This window comes from Pomacea canaliculata, linkage group LG2 (assembly GCF_003073045.1).
Source record: "Pomacea canaliculata isolate SZHN2017 linkage group LG2, ASM307304v1, whole genome shotgun sequence".
NCBI lineage: Eukaryota > Metazoa > Mollusca > Gastropoda > Architaenioglossa > Ampullariidae > Pomacea > Pomacea canaliculata.
The window spans coordinates 12,924,720-12,945,550 of NC_037591.1; the positions used below are offsets into that span (position 1 = coordinate 12,924,720).

The window sequence follows — 20,831 nt, forward strand, 5'->3', positions numbered from 1 at the left end:
TGTCAGACTGACAGCATGGTACATTAACACCCACCAAAGTCTACTTAAAAGTAAATGGGGGTGGGGATGAGATGGGGGAGGCAGAGGAATTATGTGGCTGGAGGGTGAACAGACTCACCATTTGCTTGTCACGAATCTCAAAGAACTGGCCAACATTGACTTTGGTGTTGAAAGTGAAATTTTCACGAGACAAATCAGTGATGCCATGCCGATCAAGATACTGAAACACATCATTGTGAGCTTAATAAAATGAAGACACCATAACAAATAAAACTGAAGATATAATACTGAAATCTGAGGTTATTTCTCATGTAAATAACTGATTCTGTCACATTAGTAAATAACTGATGATTAAAAACTATACCACAGTCTCCTGAGAAAATTTTATTAAAAAATTATTTATTGTACTCGTATTCAACATAAAGCCAAGCAAGCTAATCACGGTCGAAACACCTCACATCACTCTATCCAATTTCCTGTGCTGATTTTCCTACTGATCAAGAATTGCGCCTATTATAAAATAAACATGCCTGTGAAACAATACAAGGCAATATAAAAATACCTTATATGAGAAATATAGCAAATATTATAATCCTGCCAATCTGACAGAAGACATACCCGCATGACATCAGGTATTGTCTTCATCTTCTTGCCACATGGTGCATAATACACCACTTCTCCTACTATGCCTCGTCGCCCCATCCCATGAATGGTTGTCTGCCGCCGCCAGCCATGCTCTAATGGTATGATGAGCTCTTTCTCATTCAAGACAATGTTACGGCGTTTGGGTGAAGAATCTAGACATTAAAAGCAATTTCCTCCTTAAAACTCTTGCTTTCTTTAATTCAATATTGTTCTGACGTCAGGATGTTCTAAATGTGCCTCATAGCATTCCCTAACCCTGCACCCCCTCCCCCTACAAAAAAAAAGGAAGAAAAATCAACATTTTGATGATAATTATTTCCTGTTTGGTTAGATTTCAAATGTCTGCCTTGTCTGCATCTTATGCTTTTAAATATTGGGAAATACCATGGATACCCATTGTTGCCCAAGAGAATATTTGTGCACAAATCACATGAAGCAGATGAAAAAAAGAAAGGGAGGTGACAGTCTGTGCTGGCCATTTGTAGTGAAGGAATAATAAAAACTGCAATAGTGCTAACCGCCATGCAACTTGTTCTCCACCATCTCTAACCCTTCTAGGCTGCTCTCTTAAGTCTTTCACTCTCATTCACTCATTGGCTTCTCTCTCACTATATGACCTTCAAGCCTGCACTTTCTAGAGGAACATGCTGCAATTTCTTCCACGTAGTTTTTTTCTTCATTAGGATCCACTGGCATAATCTTAAAATGGGTAAAATAAAAATAAACAGGGTCTGGAGCAACATACACCAATCAAACTAAGCTAGCAAATTCTCCACAGACAATGAGAATATTCCTGCCAAATTCGGTGGGAACTGGACTGTGTGGATTCATCATTCTCCTTATCCCCTCCCACCCCCCAACAAAATATTGCCATGGTCTGCATTATTTCTACGTCACCTTCAGAATCTCCGTAACCTCGGGATGACGGGCCAGGTGATGCTGATGACCCAGCGATGTGAGACCCATCCTCATCACTTCCCCACCCTGCAAAATAACAACCACAGAAAGCTTTTATGAAGAAGTACCAGCATATTGTCAAGTTTATTGGAATCTCTAGCCAAGCTGTGTGTTGCAGCATTGAAAACCTATCAATATAAATAATATTGCTACTACTATCCTAGATTACCAGGCCTGTATTTGAGCAAATATTGTAAGAAAATGATGAAGCCTGGAGATCACTTTTGGAGTTACACCCTTTTCATTTCAAGGGGTTGAGGGAAAGAGCAGCAGGCCAAAAAGATAAGGCCTTGTTACTATTTTTGATAAATACTCAAGAATTAAAAACTGTGCTAAACTTCATGTTCGGAAAGAGACTTACCTGACTGAGATTCAGAATCTATTAACTTTTCACTGCCAGACGTGCCAAACTTGTCATCTGCCTCCACATTTTGGTATGACAGCAGAGAGTCTTGAGACTCCTCTTTGAGTTGATGATTTAGAAGACGCTGTGTGGAAAAAATATACAAGCCCTCCAAAATAAAGTCCATAAATTGTTAGTCACAAGTCAGTGGCTTCTTGGAAACAGAAAGGTTCCACTGAATGTAAAGTTAAATATCCAGCTGCTAAGTTGCCACAGTCAGTTAAGCCAGTGAGACTATTGTGATATTTTGACCTTTTTCCCCACAGTATGAATTATATATTTTTTAATCACTATGAACTACAAATATCTAAATTGCTCTGCATTACTTTACAGTTTAAATGTCAACATGCTTATCAATACAGTTCCTTAAAAGTTTAAAGAAATTCTTACAGTCACATTGCCTTGGGTTCAACTGCAACCAATCTTGAGAATGACACTGAATTAATACTTGACATAGTTTGTCTATATAACTTGAATCCAGTACTACAGAATATCCTTTACCTCCCCTGCAAGGAACGAATAAGCTGTGGTGGAGGGTGGTGTGGTATGCGATGAGGAGGGAAGGCTCAGTATATCTGGCTCCATCAGCCCATCTGTGTTATACTGCGAACAAAAAATATTAAATGTTTCTCATGAAGATATACCAACTACTGTTGAATACCCTTTTTTCCCAGACAAACTGATCTTCAGTCCAAAACTGTTAAATTTACAGATTCAGACATTAAGATAAGAAATTTACACAAACTCATCATTTACAAATTCAGCAGCTCAATCATGAAATAAGGGAAAGAAAAGACAGTCACATTTCAAACAACTGTCAAAGCAACAATAAACATGAATACTAATTCAATCTGGAAAATTTTAAGAGGTTTATACCAATGATTTGACATGACTATGTGGGGCAGTTTTGGCTACAAATGATGGACAATTACACACCATTAATTCATTATTCAGTCTATGTAAAAGGAAAAAACACATTTACTTTAAAGTAGACTAAAAAATAATTAATAATCAATGCAGAAAGTACAAGCACAATGAACGCATGAAATGAACAGAAATAAAATTAATTTAGAAATGTCACCTACAACTGTATGTTAAAAATAAATGTCTTCCATCACAGGAGCTGAAAAATAAACAAGCACATTAAACTCTTACATCAGGGGTAGGTTGAGCAATGAGTAACTATTACGGACAGTGGAATTCTTTTGATCTTTTTGACGAGTCAGTCGCATGCGGAGGGAAGGAATGACGAGCGGAATAGGCTGGTGAGCTGGTGACGGTGCAGCTGCCATTAGCTGCTGACGAATCTGATCAGCTAGCAGCTGCTTCTTGCTACCATCAATGAGGTGACTGGCTCGCCCATCGTTAGGCCTCTCACCCTGAAATAGTTACCAAAATAAGAATCCCAGCAGGTAGTTGAATAATGCTAAAAAAAAAAGTAATCAAATCAAACCCAATCAATTGAAAAGATTAAGGGTTCCATAGCCTACTGACCATAAGCAGTGATTGTCTATGTCTAAGGCTTGGCATGTGGAAAATGGTCTCCAACATTCTTCCTTTTGCTGCTTTTACTTGAGGTACAGGGGTAGGATAAACCTTTAAATGCCACAGGCTCTAGTGAAATAAACCGGATAGTGGTTAGAGCGCTGGTGTCCGAACTGAGAGGTGTGCTGGTTCAATGCCCGGTAGTGCAGCAAACTCCACCACCACCACCCTGACCACTCCTCTGGTCAACCTAAGCGGGAATGGGTAACTGACTCCATAGAGAGTTGGGGAAGGTAAGGCAGTGAGGAAGAGGAGATAGTAATAATAGTCCCATTCTAGAAACTTCAGATTTGATTAGAAAAAAAAAAGACACCCAACACCAAGTCATGTCCTTTAAGAATGAGTTATCAGAAGAATAAGACTATCAACCTCTATTCAGCAAGAGCTGCAAGTATATCATCATTATTGATTTTCCTTTATTTACTCTCTTTAGAGTTAACTGTTACTATACATACCTAAAAGCTGCTAATATTAAAAAGGACATCGTTAAGAATCTAAAGCTTATATATATAGAACAAAAGGCTGTTAGCTTCTGCAGATGCCTAAGCTGTCTGTCATCTCAGTGGTGCAGTCATCAAATAATAAAGCTTGCAAGTAAATAATTATTCTACTTCTGCATTGTTTTGATACTCAGGCAGAAGGAGATCAGATAAAAGATGCCACATGCAATTATGTGAAGTTAAAATTAAGAATACCTTTTCAGGGTCACTGTGGTTTCCATCATCAGAGTTGTCACTGATCTCTGACCCTGGTGAGCTGATATCAGGGCTATCACTTTCTGATAAGTTTGTACCATTTGATGCTTTGGGTTGTTTGGTGGACTTCTGAATCAAAATTTAAATCATGACACAGTAACAAAATTAGACATAAGAAAAAAGTATTAACCTAAAAATGTGCAATGTTATTTTACAGGCATTTCAAAAAACATATCATACACAGGCATGATGGAACATTTATGGAACACCACAGACTATAGTTCTAACAATGTCTGCCAACCTAGAATTCAAACTTGAACAGCATGAGAATCGGAATTTCTTAATAAAAAAAATTGACCTGGACAAACAGACAAAACTATTAATAAATGAACTCACAGAAAAACTATTAAATAAAATAAATAAAAAACAAATGGATTAATAGAAATACAAACAGGCCTGCAGATCAAGTGAAAAACTGACAGGATAAAATATAGTCATAAGTTTTGAGGGTTTTTTTCATATATTTGAATGACTATCAGAGGTATACACATCTCCCCAGTTACATATTACCCAGGCCACAACCTGTACTTTACTAATGCTGCTAGTTCTGTACCTTTACTGAAAGATCTTGAACTCCTGGTGTCACCGGTGGGGGTGATGTGACAGTGGCACTGGCACTAGAAGATGACATTGATAAATTCAAAACTGTGGCACCAGTGGGGTCACCACCACCTTTATCACTCTCTGAATAAATGCTATGGGATCCTGAGGTTGCAGAAGAGGACAATTTGGAGCGTGACTCATCAGTAGAGGGCTTTCCACTTTTGTGTTTCCTCTTCTGACAGACACGTTTGTCACTTGTAAGAGTCTTAAAATCATAAGCACTGCCATTTATATGCCATGGAGATCGACTGTCAATGGCTGGGGAGAGGAAACTCAGATGAGGATCCTTGGAGCTAGACGAAGAGGAGGATGACTTGGCTGAAGTGGACTTTTGGTGAGCTGGTGCTGGGGTTGGGGTGCGAGACCGTTTTGACGATGAGGAAGAAGGTGATGCTGATGGAAGTTCACTCAAGTGTTTGGACATGCTAAATAAAGCAGCTGCAAAAGTTTTACAAGAGAAACAAGTTAAATAAAATGATAAAAACTGTAATTTGGGAGTCTAAGACAAAGTAAATTTAATGGAAAAGGTCCTTGTTTAAAAATGAAGGCCCTAGTAATGTGTGTTCAAAAAATGTGTTATAAAATCTGATGATAATTACTATGGTGCAGTGAAACTTCATGGTATCCATCAACACTAAAGATGTTATTAACTATTTTTTAAATTCATTTTCAATGTCTTGTTAGCATTACAAACATTTCATTATAACAGTGATTTATCTCACTGTAGTAAAGGTGTTTTTTGTGGTATCTTAAAGTAAAAAGTATTTAGTATCAAAAGCATGACACCAAAGAAAATTTCTTCTACTGGCTGTAGCCAGAAAAAAGGCTTAAATATAAAATTCAAAGCAAGATATAAAAAATTAGAAAGAGAATGCAAAATTTAATACTAAAAAAACATTAGAGGGAAGGGGAATTTCTGAAATATAGCAATCGTGGGTGTAAGAGCAAGCACGACTAAGGGAGGTAAGCATGTGAGATGTACATCACATCACAAGAAAGAGCAGTTCCAGTGGGGCCCGAGTTTCTACAGCAACAGAACCAACACCAAGGATAGAAAACTTAAAAAATAAGGCTGCCTGCTCAATCAGTTAAGAATTATTTAGTGGAAGGCTTCAAAAAAAAAAATGGGCAACTTCTGTAGTAAAAAGAGAGGTCCACAACACTTAGACCTTACAAAATTCTGTGACCGGCCTGGAGACAATTTCTCCAGGCACTTAACAACTAAAACTTTTCAAAGACTTAATGCAGGACTGGACTTTCATATACATGTTTGTTAATCTACTCCAGGTAAAGTCATAAAAAAGTCATAACACTCAACTTTCAAGTTTAGCTTGCACTGTAAGATAACCAATGCTTACAGAAATCAGTGCAGCACTCAGACTACACCCTGGAAAATTAGCTCATATTATCTTTTACTGGTACATATAGTACATCTTGTGTGTGTGTGTGTGCAGGCAAAAAAAATGAGGGATTTCTGTTATGTTCTTTCACTTTTCAAATTTAAACAAAAGGTAATGGGGGGAGGTATATGGCAGGAAAAATCTCCAATGGTCTTTTGCACATATACCCACCCGAGTTTATTTAGCATCTTTATTAGTTATTATGAGAACTGTAGAATAACTTCTTTTCTCATTATTGGAAATTATTAACTACCAACTTTTCCAAACAAAAAAAATTAACAAAGCAGCATCACTAGACCACGTGCACATGCATCCTGCATTTTCATGTTCCCTCTAACACACTGGTGTTGCATCACAAGATCAGGAGTTTTTGTCCTTTGCAAACTCATACATATACCAGCCCAAAACAAAACATAATAAATAGCATTGGCAATGCATAAGTTCTGTTTAATAGCGAGAAATAAAAACAATGTAATCTTTAGGGTAGATTAACAGACATTAAAAGAAAATTACTATTTTAAATGTTCTTAAAAAGTGCAAGCCACCAGGAATGCCCCATTTTCTCACTGTTAATAAATTTGACAATATAAGTGTCATCCATTATCTGTCCTTTAAATAGAGAAGTTAAAAGAACATCGTAAACCTCAAAATATCAACTGTTCTTTAATGCCAAAAAGGATCTGAAAAATCAATTATGCCTGCCACTTGTAACAAACAAGTTAATGAAATAAATCCATGACCTCTTTAAAAAAAAACAAAAAACAAAAAAAACTACACAGGCTGATACATCACAACCAGAGTCCCTCATGCACATGCACGCTGCACATCTTTACTGCACACACATGCACAAGCATGTGCACAATATTTGTGCAAATGTGTATGTGCATGCACACACTGATAACTACATTCTAGGCACAAAATTTCAGGGACATTGTTGTTATTATCACCACTCTTTCTCACACATTCTTTCCCTCTTTTTTCCATACTCATGCGCACATAGCACGATGTACTTCCATACATACAAATATAATAAAAAAAATCTACAAAAGTATAAATAAGGATTATAATTAGGGGGAGGGGGGAAAAAACAAGCTGAAACAGAGCAAGAAAGACTGTACACAAAACCAGTGACTGGGATCCCTAGACACTACACAGTCAGCTTACATTTATCATGATCACTTGGTGTGGAAAATAGAAACTCGAGCCCTGGTGCGGTGCTCTCTAAGCCTAGGCTGCTGAAACCTGGTGTAAACTGTGGGCCAAGACTTCCCGCAAAGAAGTCAACACCCGTACTGCCAGCCATTCTCCTAGCATGTTCAGATGCTGCGCGCCACCAGTCAGCGCCACCTATTAGGCAAGGAAGAGCACTAGGGAGTCAGTGTATGTTGGAAGGATGGGGGAGGAAGGGTAAACAGTTAACCTGATGACAGTCATCTTGACCAGCCAGGAGTCCTGAACTGAACTATATGCTGTGCCAGGTACAGAAAACTCAATGTGAAAATACTGGTCCAACTTGCCTTCTTGTACTGAGGCACATATCAGACTAAATCCCTTTCTTCACAAACAAACTAGTGCATGCTCTTTTTCTCTCAATCATTAACCCTGTTCCTAGTCTCTACAATGCTATATATGACAGACAACTTATGAAAAGATTAACATCACCATTTTATTCTCAAGAATTCAACAGCACAGCTATCCTATAGTTTAGTTACAATCATTTTGTCCTAGGTGTGTCAGCTACTCAACATGTGGTATGGGCGCTTAAAATTAACTCCCTTGGTTCAAGTTCTTGAAACCTAAGAGTGATGCAGCTGTGGACATCAGGAATGCTTTAACATCCTAACATCCCTCTACATTCAAAGCTTTTGGGGGGACAAGAAAGAAATGAACATTTTACTATTATTATTGCAACACATTTCCTACTTTTCACATTAACCCTTCTTTTTCCCATTAAAATGTGCATGAGGAAAGAAGTGCATCACCCACCCATCACCATGCACAGCATCCCTTGACATAAACAAGTGTTTTTAATATGTACCAAATGTACCACAGACCCTGAATGATGTCACTAATTTATTAGATGGACTAGATATTCATGAAAGGTCCCATAAAACTAAAAAAGACTGCTGAAATTACTTTTTATTGAAATTCTGTGGCAAGTTTCCAATATTTTTAGCACGTCTGACAGTTGTCTTACAATGTTATATGCACAGTAAAATATTTTAGCCACTCTTCCTCAAAAATGATCTAAGCAGAATTTTCAAAAATGGAACTGGAACATCCTTGTGTGTAAACAGTATTTTGTTGCACATCTCTACTCACCAGTAGAAGGAGACAGCCCATGTGCCAAAAGAGGGTTGGGCAAAGCCCCAAGACCTCCAAAAAGAGCAGGAGGGAAAGGAGGTCTGGCCAGCCATGGGAAGGCTGGTAGGTGAGCCAGGTGTGGGAAGGGCAGACCTGCCAGCCCCATTGCGGGGGGACCTAATGGTGACCAAAACAAGCAATAATGAGATCAACATTTTTAGATAAGAATAGTTACAGTGATCCTATTCATTTACATTCCCTCACCCCTACAAAATATTTATAACATGATAAAACACTGATCAAGTAATTTTATCAAATCATAAGAAGTTTAATTACAATTTATATAAGGTGCAGACAAAACAGTTTCTCTAAGCAAAACAATTTTAGTCCCTTCGCAAGCCTCTGACCTATTACCCCTCCTTAAAACACAAACACCCTCTCCTTTCATTCTTCATTAGCTCATTCACAGGTGCCGTCAGACAACCTGATTTGAAGCAAAGTAATCGTCCATCAACAACAGCTAGCATATGTTGCACAATAATATTCAATATAATAACATAATAACAATATAAGGGTCATACAGTTCTTTTTGAAAGAGGGTCTGAAATTCACTCCATTTACAATGCTCTGAAGAAATATGCATCAGGTAACCATTTTACAACTACTCAAAACTGTGATCTTTATTTGCTTTTCTTGAGTTTCTGAACTAGTTCCACATCTATAAAGATTGCCTTGCTCTAATTTCTAAGTCATAATATCAACCTTAGCTGCTTTGTGTTTATGTTTAGCTACAAATCCTTCCTTGGCTTGTAACTCTTTCCTAGGATGAAGATTTGAAAAGAAGACAAAGATGGATGGGCTAACACCCTCATTTCTAGACACCATATCTGGCTGTCACTCCTGACATGATTAGGCAACACAGTTTTGTGTGGAATAGGCATAATCAATTTGCACAGTAACAATTGCTCTTTCTGTCTAAGCCTTCTAAATAATACTATTATATAATAATATTAAAGGTAATTTAAAGATGTAAATCATTTGAAAGGATTCAATGAAAAAAATTCACACAGAGAAGACTCGTCCTGTAAATGTTGCTCTCACAAGTTACATGATAAAAGGTCGCATAATTTATGCCAGTTGCACAAGAAAATGAACCTACTGCCTCCTTTGAGGGAAAACAAAATAAGAGAAATTATTTATTATAATCTTACCCAGAAGGTGACTGGTGGGGTCAAAGAGTCCATGATTGGGGTTGGGGGGTGGTTTGTCCTCTTTGCTCATAGCATCTGTACCTTTTAGGGCGTCTGAAAGAAAAGACAAAACATGATGCTTGCTTTTTTGTCTCTGTCCTGTTGTACTTGCAAGTGATGGTAGTATGGAAAGAAATGAGCTAGTGTTAGTAGGTTCCTTAAAAAAATTGACCAGAGCAGACAAAAAGGAAAGTGAAGAAGTATTTATATCCTTTAATGACCATGGTAACTACATGACGTCAAGAAAACATTAAGTTGATTCTCTTTCTCCTCCATCCTCATCTTGCCCCTACTCAGTTCAATTCTCCTCACATTCCTGCTGCCCATACTCGATCAGTTCCACTTTCTTCACATTGTTCTACAATTCTCTACCCACCAACAAATATTCAATCAATTTTATGGACTGTGTGTGTGTACCAGTATAATGAGAGGTTGAAATACGCTTCATAATGACATCGTGTCTGCAACTGAAAAATTAAGGGACGGAAGAAACCCCGATTCGGCGCTTTTTTTTAAGTCTCAGCACCGATGCATGATCACGCACCCACTTCCTGTATGAAACTATACTTATTCAAAGTATACCGCTGCTTCATGACCACATAAATGTCACCATCTTCCCCACCCACACACACACTCTCTTTACTCGTTGTCCTCATTACTCATTCCTTACGAGGCAGCAGTTATTTCTAATCTACCAACTACAAGACACTCCCCCGTCATCTACCACAGATGATGACACATCGTGTTGTTATGTTGTATCCGTGCAATGCTATTGCTGCCAATCTCCAGTCATCTCCGCTTTACAATAATAATATAATGAATCTCTAATATACCATTTTTTTTCTCTCCGCATTCACTACAAAGTTTCAAATTAATCACTTGGTATCCTACCCTCCCCTTTCACACCCATACTTTACCAACTGCCTTCAAAAAACAAAAACCGCCCTCAATAACCCAGTTCCTTTCAATGATACGCACTCATCATATCATAACGACATCCATCCTCTTAATCGATTCTCCCAACACGCTGCTAAAAAGCAATGCTGCACGCGCGCACGCACGTGCACACACATATTCATTCCTTTTGTTTCCTCTGTGGGCAGCGATGGGGCTTCGCGGATCAACTTGCCCGGATCACCAGAACCTGCGCGAAGCGATTAGCAGAACCAATCCCCCCAAAACCCGTTTAACAGTGTTGGTGTGTGCCTGTTTACCTGCCTGCAAAAGCTACTGTTTTTTATTTGTTTATTTTTTCAAGCGCGTCGTCAGGCGAGACGCACGCGCAGTGGTCGTCGGGTGTACCCGCGTGTGTGATTACTTTTCCCTGCGGAGCGTTGTTGACTGTCATCCGCCCGTCAGCCATGAGGCCGCGGCGCAACCTGCCGTTGTCAGTCCTGCCTTTCTCCGTACGCACGACTTTGCGAGACCGAAACACATTCAAGGACCCTTCCCCTCTGGATTGATCCCACAGGCGACAAGTTCGGGCTGCTCACCTTACTTACCCTGCTGGCTGTTCACTCGCAAAAATGTCTGGTGAGCGAACAGTGCGCAGCAAGCGACACACGTACGACTGTCGATAAGTTACACTGACTAATGACTTGCTTGAGTGTCATCAGTGCTCGTGGTCTTGAAAATATTGTTTGACGTTAAACTTTAAAGAAAAAAAAAACCGCCACTTCATCTACGAGTGGTCCGAAATCGTTTAGCCGCTCGACATTGTCATCCATTGTTTCCGTTGTTGGGTGTGACAATAACACAGTAACACTACCATTTACGTTGGTGTACAACTGTCGAAAGATATTACATATTCCCATAAAGCTTTATAGACGCTGTATACATTTTGCACACAAGCTTCGTTTAGGGGGGAAGGAGAGAGAAAAAAAAGTAGTTTTTTTTCTTTCCTCTGTTCTGTGGCCTCGCGCATGACGCAGTTTTAAGCCCAAGGCTTTGACAAGGTCGACACTCCACCGACCGAAAAACACGATTGTCAAAGAAGCTAAGCTTCATCTATTCTGCAGCCCATAGGAAGACTTGATTGTTTTGAACCGCTTCAGTTAAGATTAGACCCCATTTTTTCCACTTCACAGGTGTGTGTGTGTGGGAGAAGCAAACAACAGCAAGTTCGAGACACTGAGTTCAGGACGAAACTCGATATGGTAATATTCTCTCTATATATATAACGGAAAGCCAAACGACCGGCAGGGGACTGCAACGTATTGCATATTCAATATTCGCTGTCAATGTGGTCTTGGTAAACAAATTCTTTGTCCAGCCATTTACAAGTCTGGAGTATCACCAGGCTTCGTGTGTTAAGTCTCCCATGTGATAATCCGGCAGCCACCGAAACTAAGATTCACTGTGAGATGACGAGAGTGTGGATAGGTGATGGTGAAGGCTACAACGATGCTCGCCATTTTCTTCCCCATTGTGTGACAAGACAGCGCAATCTTCCGTTACACATTATACACCTGTTGCCAACAAAAAAGAGAGAATTTCATTAAAGCCTGTTGTGCTATGAAACAGCCAAAGGTGGACTGGTGCGTCACCCCAAGTGTCGTCAAGATGTCGACCAAGAACGACGACGACGACCTCTATCGATGTGACAATGGACACAGAAAGGAGAATGCTCGCCGACACAGAAAGGAGAATCCAGTCATTCGAGAGCAGGTGTCTGAGGAGGATGCTCAGGGATCTCATACAGTGAACGTAAATCAACGACTTTGTACGAAGCATGGTTGCCACACTCGTAGGACAACAGGTACTTCTGCTTATTAAAGTCAAGTGGCGTAAGATGGTCTGGTTTGGCCATGTGGCCCGGCACGACACCTAAGACTGTCCTTCAAGTATCTTTGGAGGGTGATCAACGCAGTGGTGGTCAGAAGAACTGGCTTACGAATGTCAAAGACTGGACTGGCCGTCCTGTGCAGGACTATCGCCAATAAAAAGGCGCATGGCGGACCTTGTCAGCTGCCACGTCCATCCGTGAGCTTCCTACAACAACAGGCACTGTACTGGGACGAATAAGTGAATACAATAAGATGAAGCGTAAACTTTAACAATAAGCTCTTCAGTAGAAACTCGCGGAATATCTCTGATAGAAATGGACAAAACAGTATTAATCCGTTTGATTAATGTTATCTTCCGTCAGAAAAACATGAAAACAAAGGGGAGGCGCTGGTGATTATGTTGGTCTGTTTCAATCTCTGCCACAGAGTATCTGCAATCCTTCGTCAGCACCTCCCCCCACTCCTCCATCCCATCACCACTTCCCAAGCCTGGCATCTGTTCTTCTGCTGACTTGCAGGCAACGGCCGAAAAGATAGGCACGTCTACCTTACAGGGTCTGCTACAAGCTTTGTTTACACAACAGCCGCCAAGAACACTATTCATCGATAAAATCCTTACATTCCTGATTCTCTCTCTCACACACATACCATATTACCATATCTATTACACATCGAGGATGTGCAGTCAGGACGCCCGGGTCACTCTGACCTAGTCTTTCTCTCTTGATGAGAGCTCTAACCCAATCTTCCAATCTCCCACCAGCCCCCACACCTGATGAGCACCTGTATACGCTTCATAATTGGCAGAAGCGGCCACCTGACGCAGATTCGCTACTCGTCTCATCGCTAGCTCGACACGAGCGCTCGGCGTCCTGGAACCTTCAACCTTCTTACTCTGCACTTCGGTGGTCGTCACAGGTTCCCGAGGGACGGACTGCCGCAACTCGACAATCCTTTTTTTTTTTTTCAGACCGAAGTGGGCAGATGTCCCACTCCACTCCATCCCACTCCTGTTTCTGTTGCAGAGCCTGTTGGCTTTGTCGTGTCAAATAACCCAACGCCAATATCAATTCCTCTAAGACCACGCTCTCTTATTGTTGGGTATTTATGTAAATCACGAGTTTAAAAATTACAAATAAAGGCAGTATCCCTAATGATATTTCACGAAATATATTCTGTCTTACTCTTTTAAATTTGTCTATACTTGCCGGGAATGTTAACTTTTTAGTTGATAATTCGGACACAGAAAGTGAGTAGAACTTATAATAAGGAAATATAGAAGGGAGCTCGGAAGCATGTGTGTTATTCATCCTTCCAACCTTTATCTTTGTTGTTTTTAGCAGGAATGAATGATTAGAAAGGCTCTGTGGACCAAGTCTGGTTTGCGTTAGCCTTTGTTTCACCTTTCCGAATTCGGATCCTCTTACGGATCAGTTTGTATGGAGCGCGGCCATTCCTTCAGAACAGCTGCAACATAGCAATTCGTTCTGTAACTAGCACTCCGTTCTGTTTTTATATTGTTTTTAAATGAACCCATTCCTTTCGAATGAATACTTCGAGGTTGTTTTTTTTTCTTCCAGTAACAAAGCAGCAAACATGTAAGCAACTGATTTTCTGGAGGAAAAAGCGGCAAGGTATCGAGAGAACAGGCTGTATTAATGTAAGCAGGGATGTACAAACAAGAATTTCCACCAACACGACCAGGGGAATGGACCCCCGTTTAGCCATGTCCAACATGAGAGTGGTTGTGATTTTGCTGTATTAATTAAACAAGTTAGTCGCATCTAACGGAAGCCTAGCTGTGTACGATGTCACCATATCCCGGTGACGCCTGGGGTCGTGCCTACCTGAGCTGCCGTCACAGTCTTGGTCGCACTGAAAGACGATTGCAAACCTGGCTTGGGAACGAAGAAAACTGTTGAGGGGGGAAGTGAAGGTTAGGAGGGAAACCTGCCGACACTCCTTCGTCGTCAGGTGTGTGATGTCTTGCCAGCTCACCCCGCCCCACCCTATAAAAGACACTCGCAGTTGACTAGCCCCTCCCGCCTCGCATCTCCCACACCAGTGAAGACAAAGAGCGGTGGAGACAAGTGAGGGGTACCCGACTACCCGATACTCTCTTGGCAGCCATTAATGATAAGAACATCCAGAAGTTAAACAGTGGGACCACCACCACCTCTTCACTTTTTGCTAAAGACGTGCGATTAGTAAATGATGAATTATTAAAGATCGAAGTCCTGAAGAGAAACATATTATTGGGTAAAAGCCGCGACATGAATGTCACCCTCGAGTAGGTTTTCACAAGCCCTCGCGTCTCCATTCCACACATAAACATGCCTATAATTTGAGAGGGTGAGCAGGCCCTGGGGACAAGCTGTGCTGGAGAAGAAAGGGGTGGAGAAGGACTTTTACGAGGTCACGACTATCTACGCTTTTGTTGTGTGCGATCTCTTTCAAGCGGGAGGCGGGTGAGCGTCTGTACCCGTGGAAGTGCTGCTTACAGTGGCGGCAACTTTCACCCGAGGCTGTTTCGGACATGTCACAGCAATGACAAAAGCTAGCACTAGGCAGTGACAGTGTAACCCAAAACCGAGGCATGTGTTTCACAAAGGTGTTCCGGGCTCTGATCTGACTGCGGATAAGACGGACAACCCAGGCCCCAGTGACGCGCGAAGTTAAAGGTCGAAGGGAAGGTGGTGGGAAGGAGAAATCGAGAAAAGACTGTTTACTTGATCCTGACGGTGAAACACAAGCACAAGCCATGGTAAGCAGACTTGGTGGGGAAAGGTTGTCAGGGTTAATTCATGCTTAACCGTCTACAGGAGCAAGTTTTTCGACTATCACCGACGTGGTGATACTACCAGCGCCGTGGTGTCCCTCATGCTGACTACTCATTACACTTGAGGTGCCCCTCATGCTGACCACTCGTGTGATGCCCCCCTGTGCTGACTACTCCAACGTTCGCTTCATAAGTGCTTCCTCGATTGCCAAACTTTGTCCTCTTATCAACGTGTTCTTTGATCTGACATGTTATCGTGCTGTTCAAGGGAACGATTCACTGTTTTATATTTCCCCGGGGGAAAATTGCTGGTCCACTAGAACAACCGAGCATTTTCTCCACACTTCCCCTCTCCCCCTGCTCACAGCTCCAGCCACCCCTGTTAGATTGTCACGTGATACACAAAGAACGCTGAAATAAAATGATACAGAATTTACTATTATTATTGTAAAAAAAAAATCCCCACTATTTTCATAATTTAAAAAACAATTTCTGTCTCCTCCCTGTGAAAATCACGCACGCGTGCGTGTGTGTGTTAAAGAGAGATCACGTTGGTGAGATTACTGGAGTTTGCTTGAGTGTGTGCGCGAGTTTGCGAGTGCAAATATTCATCAACGATTATTCGTCTTTCGTGTCTGTTTCGATAATACTGTTTCGTCCTGCCAACCACCCCCATTCCATTCCTTTCGATTCTATGACAGCTGTCCCTCCCCACTCCAACCTTGACATGAGCAAGAGACACCCGAGTCCATCTGACCGTTATCGACGTAGCAGCCACCGGTAATAATAATCAAAATAAAAAAATAAAAAAAAGCATGAGGGTCAGGGAAAACAGGACAGGACAGGATGCTACAGGAGAAAATGTCCTCTTCCTCTGGAGTACACGAACGCCACTAAATCTGGGATTTGAAAAACAAAAATGTTAGGGGAGGGGGATAAGGCTCGTATGAGAAAAGGCGGTATGGCATCCAAACCCTCTAAGAGCAGGAGGAGTCAGGGAGGGTAGGGGAGGTGCGGTGATCTGCCAGGCAGTAAGCCACTGCTTCCCTCGGTCGTCGGCGCTGGCGCGGACCCGTTGCGGCATGCAAACGTTGCGGGCTTCATTGCCAGCAGTATTCATAATTAAGCCTTGTGTCTGACTCCAGGGGTTGCTATGGGAATTCTTCGACAAGGGCTTTCTGTAACAAGAAAAACGCTGGCGGACTGGTGCAGCCCGAGGCAAAAACCAAAAATAAAAAGCTGTTCCGTCGGTAAGAGAGAAAGGGGAAAAAAGAGAGAGAATTTAATTCAGCTGCCGTATGATCTTACTTCTAAGAGCGAAGGAAAGTCTGCTTATCAAAAAAGATTGTGCTACCCCTGAGCTGTCACATTTAATTTAATTCGAGTCATAAATCTTGATACCCCCATCACACCACCATCACTCTACCCCCTTTTCCAGAACAGTGTGTGTGGAGGAGGCGGTTTTAATGGTAAACATGTCGAGCACAATTAAGAGAACAAAGAAAGTTCCTTCTGACAGTACAGCGACGGGAGCTGACCTGAAAGTCGGGTATGACAGAGGCCCGGTGTAGTGGAACAATGCGTGCCCGAAACAACCGGGGCTAGAAATCTGATCAAACAAAGAAAGACTTCAACTAGCTCATGATGTAGTGTACTGCCCTGCATTCCACAGGCATTATCACTGGGGCCACAGCTCTCAACTCCCTTTCTCCTCCCTTCTGTCTTACACACTTTTAAAATAAAGACAAGAAAAACATTCTTCCCGACTGATGTCATACAGGCGAAAAGGCCGAGCGACTGCTAGTTTTTTTTTGTTGTTTTTTTTTTCCCCCTCTCTCTCTCCTGAACTGCCTAAAAGGTTATCGATCCGTGTCATTAAGAAAGTGTTAATGGCGACATTGTGACGAAAATATGAGCGAGGAAATATTTATCTTGGACTGTCAACCGTGATTACATATAACTTTACACCTTAACATGACTATGTTGCACATCATCACACCATCTCCTTGCCCCTCAAACCACCCGCACCCTTTTAAAACTACACGAAACTTTGAAGTCTAAGCCCTGGCATTGTTGTTATACCTTGGCCTAAATTTTTCCCTCCTTCTTCCCTCTGCTGTCACGGGCTAAGAAAAAGATAACACCATCACAATTTCTTTTGAAAAAGCGATCCTGCCTATTCTGCATACATCCTCCCGTGCATGCGTGTGTCTGTGAGTGTGTGTGTGTGTGACACTTGACCTCGATACCTATGTTTCGCGATTGCAAGCAATCGTCCTCGGCTGTATAATGAAAACGTTCCAGCCGCCCAAGCACTCATCCGTCCGTCCGTACCTCCGTTCGGGGCAAGAACTCGCGACAAAAAGAACACGGAACACGGGAGCCAGCGAACAGTGGCATTCCCAGTCTGCGTCTGACATCAAATATTTAGAGCCGTCTGTTCCCCGCTCGCTCGTAAGGCCTGGAATCTGTGTACTGATGCGCCCACCCACCACCGCGTGTTCCAGCCAACAACTTACACGCGTGCACTTTCCACAGAACGGAGGAAAAAAAAGGGGTAGAGGGGTGGATGGAAGGGGGGTAGTAAAGAGAGCGGACGGACCGAGGTGGGGGAGGAAATTTCTGCGCCAACCTCCTCCTCTTCACCCCTCGCGCCGCGCGCCTGCGCTCCAAATGCGACAGAAATCAATGCATAATCTTCTCGCCAACCCGTGGGCAGACGAGCATCCCACTGCATGGCAGAGGTTGTGCTCCTGTACATGTATGCGGCTTCATCGTCAGACGTCAAAGGCGGAGATGGTGGGTAGGGGTGAGGGAGAGAGAGAGCGAGGAGGAGGAGGAGGAGGAGACAACGATTAAATTAGATAAGATCAAAGACAATTGATTTTAATATAAACGTAGGTTTGGGTTTTGAAAGGGTTGTGTGAGGTGCGTGCGCACGCCGGGTTGAAGACTATGCACTTAAAGATCCTGAAATCAAAAATCAATGTAATTAAACAAAGGAGGGTGTGGGGGCTGAGGGGGGAATAGTTGAGGTGGAAGAAAAGTGGCCTCTGACACGTCCACTCGATCATTCTCTGCGGTTCAGCGATCTGTTTCAGCTATTGTGTCTAGCCCAACCCTCCATGCTAAAACAGCATCGCACCCCTCCCCAACTCTCACCACCAGCTCAGACAAAACCGTCGCCGCTTTTGACGGATAACCGGTTTAAAAGGAAATGACGGACAGTGGGTAGTCGGGGTGGATTTGGACAACTATGCTATGCGCCGAAGGGACGAAAAATAATAATTATTATCATTGTTAAATTTTTAAAGCGCTTTTCCCAGTGTGAGAGCGAGCTCAATGCGCGGCACTGGAAAAACCAGATAGCCGACAGTCAGCCGTACAAGAAAAATACGCGTCGTCACATCATGACAAACATGGACTAAGTGCATGGATGAAACATGGAGAACTAATGAGTGAGCGGAACTGTACTCTTGGGCTATGAAAATTTCCTAGAGATGGATTTGATGCCAAATCGGAGCTTCAAACGCATAAGGGGGATAGAACTCTAAACAGCGGGACTGAGAAGGACATGGAGTGTCTGCGGAGTCTCTCCCGCCTGATGGACCAAGACGCGTCTCCATGAGCGCGAGTTAACTGTTTTCGTACATAACCCATGAACTGGATGAAAATGATTTTGATGTTGCATTGTCGCGGTGCCGCCCTTCACAAGCAAGACTCGGCCTGTGAGATGAGAACGGCAGGTGACTGGACGAGAAGTGAAGACTAAGCAGAAGTCGCGATATCACCACTGTAAACAAATAAACCTACCCATACTAGGGTGGTGGCTGGATGTGGGGAGAATGTCACCATCACCCACTGTGATTACTGGAGAACTGAACTGCCACTAAAACCCTTGTGTAATTTATATTTTATCCCTAAGGCAAATCCTTCCACAACAGCGCTTCGCGGAGCACGTTCTACGATATATATCAACTACTTTCCAAAGTCGGATTCGTCAATTAAAGTTAAACACACTGGTACCCGAGACATGCGGAGAGAGAAGCAGCAAACTCTCCGCAGAGACGATGCTTAGCAACAACACGAAAAAAAGAAAAAGGTCACAATGAGTGAACTAGTTTCTCATTTGACTAGACACCGGCAACATGTTGTCTAAGGCGACCATAATTTTCTTTGGACTGCCGTTGCACCCACGCATGGTACATGGAGCGGGAGAGAAGGCAAGGTCGTTGCTGCCGACTTTGAGTCTCGTCTCAGTCGCAGAACAAACACACCCGGGTTCCACGAGGGACAGCGCCGCACCACAATCTCTGGTAAACCTGCGGACCTGGCGACGCTGCCGGCCTGCCCGCGCGGCACGCAAGAGACCGCGGCGGAGAGCGGAGGGTCGATATGCTAGCCACGCACACAGAGACTGTCAAAGCGACGGAGGATATTTTTTTGTCCGTGTGCGCGTGTGTGTGTGATGGGAGGGAGAGAGAGGGAGGGAATGACGGCCTCCAGACGCCGCAGTCCAGCAAACCTGCCTGACAGTCGCGCGTGGCGGAAACGATCGCATTTGGGGGTTCTCTGGACTTGACATACTGACACTTCACCGCCGCCCGCGGCCCGCGTTCCGCATCCGCGGGCGGCGCCAAATGCCGCGCGGGCGAACTCGCTCCACCAGTCTTGCGTGCATGACGACGACGGCGGCGGCGGCGGTGGCGGCGGCACTCAGGCGGATGTAGGGCAGGACGGCAGCGTCTGGCGGTATGGCGGCGGCAAAGTCAAGAAGCTGCCGGCAGGCGGCAGACGGGACCGGCCTTGCCACTCTAGACACGGTCCTCCCCTCTCTCTCTCACACACACACAACCAACCCCCCTCGTGTTAATCAATTCCGTTAACCGTCGAACATTGGTGGTGGTTGTGAACTGCAGCTAGCAAAATGGATCTGCCGTCCAGCGCATGCCATCCTTCAACTCAACGCACACCCCTGCATCCCCCGTCCCCCAATCTTTCACGGCACCGCCGCCAATACCAGGCTACATCACCTCTGCCCCGCCACTTCCCTCTTACCAGACCTTTTCTTCACCTGGATCCAATTCCTTCATCTTTCTTGTCGCCTGGCTGGCTGCTCGCTCTCCTTAAGGCCACTGCTTCGTCCATTAAAGTCTGCCCCTTGCTTCCACTCCCAGACCCTCCTTCCTCCACACAAACACACATTTTGCCGCTAAGCCTTTCGCAGCACGAACGCCGCTATGCTTGGCTCCAGACAGCAAGCGACTCCAAAGAACTTGTCAGTGGCCTCTCGCTCTTAAACTTCCCCCGCCCTGGAGATGGCACCTAAAAACCAGAAATCCGTGGCTCAGCCTTCTCCCCGATGCGGGCACAGGCGCGTGCATTGTGTGTGCTGGCCCAACAT

At 43.2% G+C, this 20,831-nt stretch overlaps 1 protein-coding gene across 1 annotated transcript in view; it reads right to left on the reverse strand.

Annotated features, from left to right (window-relative positions):
* The window catches only part of LOC112557947 (bromodomain adjacent to zinc finger domain protein 2B-like), a 69,664-nt gene that overhangs the window by 31,023 nt on the left and 17,810 nt on the right, over positions 1–20,831 (reverse strand). The window contains 11 exon segments of the mRNA XM_025228112.1: positions 119–220; positions 619–797; positions 1,543–1,629; positions 1,964–2,090; positions 2,507–2,608; positions 3,199–3,384; positions 4,246–4,374; positions 4,859–5,346; positions 7,473–7,655; positions 8,631–8,789; positions 9,824–9,916. Coding sequence (XP_025083897.1) covers positions 119–220; positions 619–797; positions 1,543–1,629; positions 1,964–2,090; positions 2,507–2,608; positions 3,199–3,384; positions 4,246–4,374; positions 4,859–5,346; positions 7,473–7,655; positions 8,631–8,789; positions 9,824–9,893 — 1,812 coding nt within the window. The 5' untranslated portion in view covers positions 9,894–9,916.